At 44.6% G+C, this 10437-nt stretch overlaps 1 protein-coding gene across 1 annotated transcript; it reads right to left on the bottom strand.

Moving 5' to 3' along the window:
• Positions 1–757: 757 nt before the first annotated feature.
• mrgbp (MRG/MORF4L binding protein) lies at positions 758–9697 on the bottom strand. The gene is made up of 5 exons (XM_083975619.1): positions 9471–9697; positions 6263–6384; positions 6073–6154; positions 5182–5256; positions 758–2256 (listed from the first exon to the last, which is right to left on the bottom strand). The coding sequence occupies exons 1-5, from the start codon at positions 9610–9612 to the stop codon at positions 1961–1963; spliced, it is 717 nt and encodes a 238-aa protein (XP_083831745.1). The 5' UTR covers positions 9613–9697; the 3' UTR covers positions 758–1960.
• Between the last annotated feature and the right edge of the window lie 740 nt (positions 9698–10437).

The following is a 10437-nucleotide window of genomic DNA, read 5'->3' on the forward strand; positions in this document are numbered from 1 at the left end:
CTCCTCATTGGATAAAACTTGTAGGATACCAGAAAAGTTTTCTCCTCAGCTCAGAGCAGAGTGACTGACAGACCCGTGTTTCGGTCCAAACACTCTATGTAAGTGATTGCTGTCGGAAGATAGAACTATTTAAGACTTATATTAACAAAAAATATCGCTTACTTCTGCTTTAAACTTCTGCATTTGAGGGAGAAAACAAGACAACAATTAAGCTGATCCGCAATTTGGGTTCATTGTATTTTTTTTTCTTTTTTTTTCTTTTCATTTTGTCATTTTTGTTTCTTTCAGTTAACCTCATTATTTTTTCACTGCTAGTTTCAGTTTAATGTTTCTTCAGATATACAAGAATAGAAATAGAAACGTCAAAGTTCTGTCTTTAAATTCTAACCAAGTGGAATCACAGACAAGTTCAAAGAAAACTGTAATTAAAAGAATCAAACATAAAACTTTAATCAGTGGTTGCAACTGCTTATTTTCAGCATCAGCTAATCTCTTTTATTTCTTAATTAGATGACTAATTGTTTTGTGTGCATTGCTTGATGAGCTCAAGCTCAAATTTGCACCCTGGTGGACAACAGTTTATTCTCTAGTTTACTTTACTTTCCCAAACTGCTGATTTTAACTTCCAAGAGCCTCATCAATCACTTTGCAGCTTTACCGTTTTAATCCTGGTCTTTTCTGTTCTAAATGTTCGTTCGTTGTAGGATGAAAGAAAAAAGAGAAGTAGAAACCTCAGACGTCACTGATCTGAATTCAGCTTTAATGACACCACAGCCTCATCAGCTCATCGTCAACATCAATAAATTAACACGTCGTTAAAAAAAAGTCAGAGTGAACATTTTATTTTTTATGGTTTCCAGATGTTAGTGATCAGCTGACTGTTCAGCCGATCTTCGGTTTGATGAGGCTGAAGCTTCGTGTCGCTGTGGAAAACAAAGAAAGAAAGAAAGACAAAAAAAAACAACACACACACGCGCTTCATCTAAACGTCACTGATGCTCAGACAAACAGCTGCAACATCCGTACGGAGGAGATAACGGTGCGACAGCTGGGATTCGAGTTGTTCGTCGCCGGATCTTCACTGAGCTGCTGACTGGAACAGACCTGACGTGAACTCAAACGCCTCACATACTCACACTCTCTTCTCTCTCTCTCTCTCCGTTAGCCGATCAGACTTTAAAATGAACCGAGTCTCATCTCTCTGGTCTGGAATAAAACCTGACACGTGCTCGTTGCTTACCACACAGCAGGCAGAGACGTTTTCCCACACTTTTTTTTTAGATAACCACACACTTCATGGTTTCTTTCTTTCCATGCACAGAGAAGAGAGGGCTTTTTTTCAGCCCCTTAGTCTTGTCTGCAACAACCTGCCTGACAGGCAAAACCCAGGGGGGAAAGAGCCTGGGAGACCTGGCTGCTGAAACCTTCAGCGTGTGTGAGCGCCGTCTGATGATGTCGCCTCCTCATGTCCGCCGTGTGTGTGTGTGTGTGTGTGGAGTATAACCGTCTCTGCTGCAGGATCCAGGGTGTAATAGCACCTTAATCTGTCAGTGGTCCAATTGCATTGTGGGTTATGTAGGCACCAGTTTATTTTTTTGACTGTGACAGTTTTTGAAGTGAGACTCTACAGGTCGAAGCTGAGGTCAGCCGAGTCGGACTGAATCCCACCGACAGTAGACGTGTGTGTGTGTGTGTGTCTCTGATAATTACAACTTCTTCTAGTACAACAATAAAATCAAAAATACAGATAAAAAAAAAAAGGAAAAAGAAAAACGGGTCGCTTCCTCCCTCTGCGGCCGGGTGATGGGACGAAGCGACGGGTACCAGGAGGAATCTGTTTCCTCGTGGCGCCGTGGCAACCAGACGGCGGGCAGTCATGTGACACAAAGCTTGGCACCTTCTCCGCCAATCGCTCCCCCCTCTCTCTCTCTCTCTCTCCATCCATCCCTCCTTCTGTCCCTCAGGTGCGTCTCCTCTTGACTCCTCCTGGACTCGCCGGGTTGGAAGACGACAGCAGCTTCTCGGCCGCCCGGCTCCTCTTCCTCTTCTCCGCCTCCTTTGCTCCTCCTCCTCCTCCTCCTCCACCACCTCCACCACCTCCTCCTCCTCCGCCGCCGCCGCCGCCGCCACCACCACCCCCTCCTCCTCCTCCTCCACCTCCCCCTCCCTCGCTCCCTCCTTTCTCCTTGTCGCGCTCTCTGTCCTTGTCCCGGGCGCTGCTCGTTCGCTCCGACATCTTCACCGATGAGTTGCTGCCTGAGGAGGGAGAGGAGACGCCACGTGAGCTTAGCTTCCTTATCATGATGAATTATGGCCCGATATCAGCATAATGATATCCACCATTTTATTTTCCCATGATCCATTGCGTCACACCACAACGGAAGTCGGTTTTAGTAGCATTCTAGCGAGCGGCTAACTGGTAGCCACCGGTGTAGGTACCAAATGTGGGGTCTCCGGGCTGCCAAAACCGTTTTGACTAAATCTGATGTTTGTCAAGTCTATAAAACAAATTATTGAACAAACATTACTATTTCTGTGTGCACGTTTTTGTAATTAGTCATGGTTATCATAGTTGTTAGCTTTGCTGCTGCTGCTGACAGCTAATAGCAGCAGCAAACTAACGTTAACATCAGGACGTCCCTCCCGTTGTCGGACACGACATGAAACTACTCCAGTTAGCTCAGTCATGTTGTAACTAGGATATCCTCTGGAAAAAATTTTTTTTTCATGGGCCATTTATTGAGTTATTTAACTCATTGAGTGCCGTGCTCCTTTCCAAAGTTTTAGTCAAGTGTACCGGCAATTTAGACCATTTTTGACTTTTTATGTAGAGCCACAGTGTATTCTATATTATTGCCACCAACACATACTGTGGCTCAATTGAAAGGTTTACCTTAATGCTTCAAGTGGCCACAAACCGTTTGTTTCTACGTGCCTCTGTTCCTGAGAAAAGTCAAGCTAAACATGGCTGGGTTTCACCAAAATCCCTCCTTTTTTTCTAGAAAAGGAGATAGAGCGTCTTTTATGAAAGGTGCTCTGTTTGTGTCTGTCGCTCTTCTGACACTCGCATTTCTGGATCAAAGGGCTCGTATAAGATAAATATATACACCAATTGTTGTTCTATTCACAAAACCACCATCGGGGGCGGGGGGGGCGCCACTAAACAACAATAACACAGACGCACCGTGCCGTGTCACAGCTTCTCCCCGCGGAGCGTGAGGGTCAGTCGGCCACCGCGGCTCGGGAAGACCGGTCCCACCGGTGGTCGCGGTCCTTCTGTGGTACGGGTCGGTGGTACCGGTCTGCTTTGGCCCAGAGACCATCAGATTTTACCGCGGGGGGACTTTGGGGAGGACACGGTGTTGCTCCAGCTGAAGACCGGGCGGACTGTCGGCTGAGAGCTTCCTGGTTCAGCTCCGAGCAGCTCGAGCAGCTGGAGCAGCAGCGCGGGTGAGAGCAGAGCAGCTGCGCTGCAGCAGCTGCTGCATCTGCATGCAGAACTCGTTTGCAGAAGCCGAGTTATGATAAAAACTTCCAGATCATGAGCTGTCATGTGACTTTGATCGTCATCTATTTCAGTTCTCCTCGTCGTAGAGTCCCCAAATTTACATATAATGTGTATTAAAGTGTCTATTTTCATAATTTAAAAAAAAAGCAAAAAACGTAAAATTACGTTTTCGGCACTCAACGCATGGGAACGAAAAACGAGAAATTACGTGGTTGGCACTCAATGAGTTAAGACACTGCTAACGGCTAACAGCTAACGGTTAGCCCAGCTAATCTAAAATGTTTGTTCAACAATTCGTTTTATAGACTTGATAAACATCAGAGTAGTCAAAACGGTGATATAGTGACGTGAAAATGTGACATAAAATAACGTGATGATAATAAATAAAGTCGTCACGGCCAATGTCTATCAACCTATCAACCAGTCTATGCTATCAACAATACAGTAACGGTGGAATGGAGTGCCATGGCGACACCCAGCGTCATTCTCCGGAAAGTGGTGGATAGTATCTGTCCATATCGCTATCGGTTTTTCTGCCGATAATGAAAACCCGATAACGGAAACGCAAAGCGAGTGAAGTAGCCAACAGCCCGCCGCTGCTTCAGACGCACAATTAGGCTGTCTTTGCACTACATGGTTCAAGTGGCGCAATTCCGATTTTTTTCCTCTAAAGTAGCACAGATTGGATCTGGAACATGAACGTGTAAATGGGAAAAAACGCATGGAATTGGATATTGTCAGATCGGATCCAGGCATATGTGGAAATAAATCAGATCAATCTAGAGCCTCGGGTTGAATTTGCCTGGAATTGTCCTGGAGAAAAGTGCACAGCATGAGGCCTTTAAAAGGAGAATTCTGGCCATTTTTGACCCCTAAATCGTTGTCCTGATGGTCACCCAGTGTTGAGGGGAGCAAAGAACACGACTAAAATTGATGCAGGCAAACCGGAGTTACACCATGGCTAGACGGCGCTAGGGATAGCGACAACACTAGCAAAATCAAATATTTATGGTACATGACTGGAATCCTTATGACACACCACTGAACTCATATAGTGTTACAGTATAAACTTTGTGTTTTTGCATGTAGTCACACAAAAATAAACGGTTTGAGATGTTTTGCACATTACCACTGCACTGCTCCACCGTTTATTTTTGTAAAGAAATCATCACAACAAGGAAAAAGTGTTTGTTTCTGTGGCGGAGAGCAGGCGCTCTGCGATCAGATAGTAATGTCTTTCCAGGATGTTTCAGAGTTCGGCTATCTGAGGTGATGACTACATGCTGCAAAAACACAAAGTTTATACTTTTTATAGTGTACACTATATGAGTTCAGTGGTGTGTCATAAGGATTCCAGTCATGTACCATAGATATTTGATTGTTTTTTGAGTGTTTGTTGTGGTTGAAAGAATTGCCCCCATAGTTTAGGGGGGCTAGTCATGGTGTAACTCTGGTTTGCCTGCATCAATTTCAGTCACGTTTTTTGCTCCTCCCAACACTGGGTGACCATCAGGACAACGATTTAGGCAGTGTTTCCTCTACATTCAGTTAGGAGTGGCCGGCCGAGATATGAGCCGAGATACACACACACACACACAGAGAGGCGCGCATACATGACAGCAGTGTGCGGTGAAAGGGAAACTTATATGGTCCGATCGTAGACACTCTGGTACCTTCTTCATGTGTAGCTGGAGGTTCTCTCTCCATCCTGAACTCTTCCTTGGTCTCTTCTTCTGAGCCCAGCTTCCCTACACACACACACACAGACAATTTAATGACTCTCCAATGAAATCTGTCTCTGTTCAGTTTAGCAGGTTTAAAGGGATAGTTCAACATTTTGGCAAATTTGCCTATTGCCATAATCCCTATAGTCATAGCAGTAGGTTCATTACCTTTAATTGTCGGTGCAAGCTGTTTTTCGATCGGCGGGGCAGAGACGTGAGCTGCCCAGAGCTACGCTACGGAGGCTCATGGTATTTCTAGCTTTTCCTCATCAAACTCATCAAATACACAATCCAACAACTCCACAACACTCTGGTGGACAAGTTGTGACCTGCACATTCACCACGCTATGAGATAATAACGGAGCGTTATGAGACTGAGTTGTTTTTGAGGCAAATACGTAGCCGGAACTACATTACTGACACGGCTGCCCAGCAGAGTGATTTCAAAAACGCAAGTAGTTCTGAGTATTTGATTCATGGGTCGTACTTTTACATAATTATACGTTATTATCTCATAGCGTGGTGAATGTGCAGGTCACAACTTGTCCACCAGAGTGTTTTGGAGTTGTTAGATTGTCTATTTGATGAGTTTGATGGGGGAAACCGGGAAATACCATTAGCCTTCGTAGCGTAGCACTGAGCAGCTCATATCTCTGCTCCGCCGATCGAAAAACAGCTTGCACCGACAATTAAAGGTAACAAACCTACTGCTATGACTATAGGGATTATGGCAATAGGCTAATTTGCCAAAATGTTGAACTATCCACAAAGTCATGTTGGACAAATGTTGGTGGCAGTTAACGACCTGAGCGTCTACACACAACAGCAGTGACGTCTCACCTTCTTTCACTTCCTGGATGATGTCATCAGGCAGAGAGAAACTCTTCTCTGTGTTTGGAAATGGTAAGATCTCCGACTCGTGCTGCATCACACACACACACATACAGGGAAATTTCAGAGATCAGCAGCCCAGCAGGCAAACAACACTTGTCATGTGTGTGTGTGTGTTTCTGTGCATGTGCGTCCTCACCAGAGCCTGCATGTCGTACATGGTTCCCAGATGATCCCAGATGACGGAGGAAGAAACCTGCCGGCCGATGTTCTGACTGAACTTGTCTCTGATGCAGATCATGTGGAAGTGACGGTTCACTCCTTCACATGGGAGAGAGGAGAAGAAAGAAAGACAGAAAGAGAGAGAGAAAGAAAGACTTGGTCTTCAAATTTGACAAACAAATCAACACTGCTGTGAAAGGTTGTCATTTCCTTCCAAACTCAAACTGGTTTTCAGTCACATTATGCTCTCATGCCTTTTTTTTTAAAGGGATGAACGAGAACTTATTTTTCCACCAGTCCTTATAACCGATAACTTTCTGCTTCTTATAACCAAAAACATTTTTAACTGTTTTGTTTTTTTTTCTCTCAATGTCTGGTCGGTGAATGTTTTCAATATCTGGTGATGTACATTGTGCGTTATATGTGTGGCAGACTGTGAGAAAAAGTTATCCCTTGGGACAATAAAGGCATTTATCTGTCTATATCCACACCTGAGGCCAACATGTCGTGAGTAAAGATGAATTTAACAATATAGCTCTGCCTCTGACTTCACATACCATAATACTATAACTGACATCACTACTGTAAACACAACAAAATGAAAACAGACAAAAACAGTTGTGACTCTTCAAAAATCAACATTCATCATTGTTTCAAATCAACTCAGGAGGCAAACAGACTGAAAATGAGCCAAGTTGGATAATTGACCCTTTGTTGGCCTTCTGATTGGCCTGCTGATCCAGCAATCAGAGCGCTTCTCCCCATGTCACGAGTTGCGCAACGTTCTAAGTTTGGACAACCCTGGGATGAAACCGTATGAAACGAGCTAGCTAGACAGCAATTTTTTCGGCAAAAACTACTTTTTAATTTTTCAATATGGTTAAAAGGTGTAACGTAACGTCACCGTTGCTAATGTCTTTTGAACTTTGTGAAATTTTACGAGGAGAAATGGGAGATCGGCAGAGATTAAGCGTTAGCTAGCGTCGTTAGCTAGCTAGCTATTGTGAGTGACCAAAACAATGATTTTTCACCACTTTTCGAAAATGTCATGTAATGCCCTTTAACGGTGCATTGTGTAGGAATTCCTCCAATCTAGCGATGTGGTTGTATATCGCAAGCAACTCAATCGTATTTTTCATGCTGCATTCACGTGAAATTGGGCAGACGGCAGACAGCCGCTGCACGTAACGGCATAAACAAGCCTCTATGTAAACAAGTGGTCCGTCAACATGAGGCAAAATAATACACGTGACAATATGTTGTCATGGCGATGTGGTATTGTTGACCTGACCCACGTTTTACCGTCTTTCTCTGGACTTCTGTGACTAAAATGACATCTGGTTTGTTACCGACGGCCGTTTGCCCGACTGCAGGTGAATGCAGCATCAGTGTAACGCTCCATTCCTCCTCACTGCGTTACCGCGGTGACTTTTCACAGACGCCACCTCCACCTGAGCCGACAGCTCCGGTGTCTCCGCTGAGTTTCCGTGGTTTCCTACCGTCACGCTGCCACTGAACGTAAAAACATGGCGACACCACATGGCAGCCAGCACCGAGCTTACCCGCTCCATGTAGATATGAATGATATGAACGGCTAATTCAGAGCTGAAAGGAACACTTCACTTTGTTGATGGGGGGGATTACTGATTAATGAAAAACGTACTTTTGAACGAAATAATCGATTTTTGTGATTAGATAAGAGGAGAAGTTACACAATGTCCCTTTAAATCACTCTTTAGCCACGTCTGTCTTCTATGACGGACACCATTTTTCTGATGGATAAGTTCATTCAAATTTACCTTACAAGCTATTTAAATCTGCCTAATTGTCAATGGTTTCCAATGGGAGATTTAGAATATGTGCTAGTAATCAGCAAAATGTCATTACCAGACTTATCTCTGTGATGTCATTTTTCCCAGTATCGGGCCGATAATTATAGTTTTTTTTAGCTTTAAATGGCCCAGCACCTGGACACATCTCAGAGCTCCTGTCTCCATCAGCAGAGCCCTGAGAGCCTCAGACCTGCTGCTCCTGGCTGAGTCTGGAACTGGGTTCCTGTGGCAGCTTCTCTACATGAGGTGTTTGTCTTCCACGGACATCTTCAGGACTTTAAAGACATGTCTCTCAGTCTTTTTAGTGTCCCTAAGGTTTTTATCCTTCAGTTGTATTTAGCCTCTGAGCTCGTTACACTTCACACATTCACTAGACTCTATGTTGTGTGTTGTCTTTTAGAGAATCGTGTTCCTTATCACTGATGTTGACCTCCTCAGTGCAGCAGCTGAACTGAACCAACCAATACTCTCATCAGTATATTAACAGACTGACTGACTGACTGACTGACTAGAATGGATCTGGAAAAAAAATGGAGTATCTGCTTGTTATTTCATTTTTACATTATAGCAGAACAGTCTCCAGACACAGATGATGCTAACTTGCCGTTTCTTGCATTTAAACACTGATCAATCAATCAGTTATTGGGAAAATATCAGTCTGTTGATGTGACACAGGGCTGAGTGAATTATGTTTTACTTTCCTCAGCATCATGGAGACGGACAGGTGACAGTGTGACAGTGGGACCCCACAGACAGAAGACAGTGTAAACCCACAGAGACAGACAGCACGGACCCCACAGAGACGGACAGAAGACAGTGTAAACACACAGAGACAGACAAGAGACAGTGGGACAGTGTGGACCCCACAGAGACGGACAGAAGACAGTGGGACAGTGTAAACACACAGAGACAGACAAGAGACAGTGGGACAGTGTAAACACACAGAGACAGACAGAAGACAGTGGGACAGTGTAAACACAGAGAGTAGCAGCAGGTTGGACCAACAGGAGTGAGTGTCTCTGCTGTAACCCAGCAGGACGTCCCTGTCTCTAAACCAAGAGCTGGCTCAGAGTTGACGGACTGGTGTCCCTGTCTGTGTCTCTGTCCATTAGACAACACGGAGCTGGTGAACGTTACTAACTTCCTCCGCTCCGACAGCAGACAGCTAAACTAGTTCAACCTTCACTGCTGTTAAACTAACGCTGTTTCCCAGTAGATAGACGGGTCCTTCAGAGACACTTCCCAGACCCTGAACTGTCCCCGTCCCCCCGGTTGTACCACCTCTGTGTTGCCGTTAGCGGCGGCGGCAGCAGCAGCAGCAGCTAGCATGCTAACGTTAGCCGCGGATCTTACCGACAGGTTTGTGTCCGATCATCGCGTGAAACAGACACACTTCCACCTCGTGGCTCCACACCACCGAGTCCTCCCCCGAGACCAGCCCCGAGTCCGGGGGCTTCTCCTCGGTCTGGTTCAGCGTCACGTCTGCCTCCCCCATCGTAGACTGTGAGGACCGAGCAGCCTGAAGAGAAGACGACCTCCCTACACGGAACCGGAGTCCGTTTTGTTTCTCCTGCACCGGCAGCCGGAACCTCCACAGCGCTTCCGGCTATCGCTGCTCCAAAATAAAAGTCTCCTGGCTTTAAATGTTTTCAAATTACATAGGGTGAAGTCAGGTAATATGGGACACTTTTTGGTAGAATGACCAAACCACCATCAAAAAAGGTGGTTACTCACTCCATTGATGTTTGTATCATTTATCACAGATCTCTTCAATATTTCTGTGGTGAGACCTATAAACTCACTGAGACCCCCTCTCTCCCCCTTCTGAAAGTTTCAGGTAATATGGGACATTCACTTTCAACCAAATTTTATTTTCTTTAATTGAACATGTATGTGCTGATTTTAGTTTTTAAACATAGACGATAATGATAATTGATAATACAGTGCAAATAATCAATGATCAATCCTCTCAAAAGATGATTTTGGCACATTCCTGAGTGGCAATGAACCTCAGCCTAGGTTTCTGACCTGCCGCAAATACCCTATATGCATTGTTAGCCTTGGCTAGCCTATATTAGCGTAGAGATTATTGTAACTGTGTGAGGCAAAAAATGTGTAGCAAGGTTAAAAAAAAAAGTATACAAAAATACCAACAACAGCACTAACAACAGGATTGTTCACCATAACTGCTTAAATCATGATTTTATTGCAACTACTAACAGTTTATAAAGTGTCCCAATATAGCTGAATTGTCCTATATTACCAAACACGGTTTGGTAATATGGGACAGTGCTAAAAATGCTAGTTGACAAAAAAACAA

This window comes from Trachurus trachurus (assembly GCF_905171665.1).
Source record: "Trachurus trachurus genome assembly, chromosome: 7".
NCBI lineage: Eukaryota > Metazoa > Chordata > Actinopteri > Carangiformes > Carangidae > Trachurus > Trachurus trachurus.

Coding starts and splice junctions, on each gene's coding strand:
- mrgbp (XM_083975619.1), bottom strand. CDS start 9,612: ATGGGGGAGGCAGACGTGACGCTGAACCAGACCGAGGAGAAGCCCCCG. Junction 6,155..6,262: donor TGTACGACATGCAGGCTCTG/GTGAGGACGCAC, acceptor TGTGTGATGCAG/CACGAGTCGGAGATCTTACC. Junction 5,257..6,072: donor CATCCAGGAAGTGAAAGAAG/GTGAGACGTCAC, acceptor GTGTGTGTGTAG/GGAAGCTGGGCTCAGAAGAA.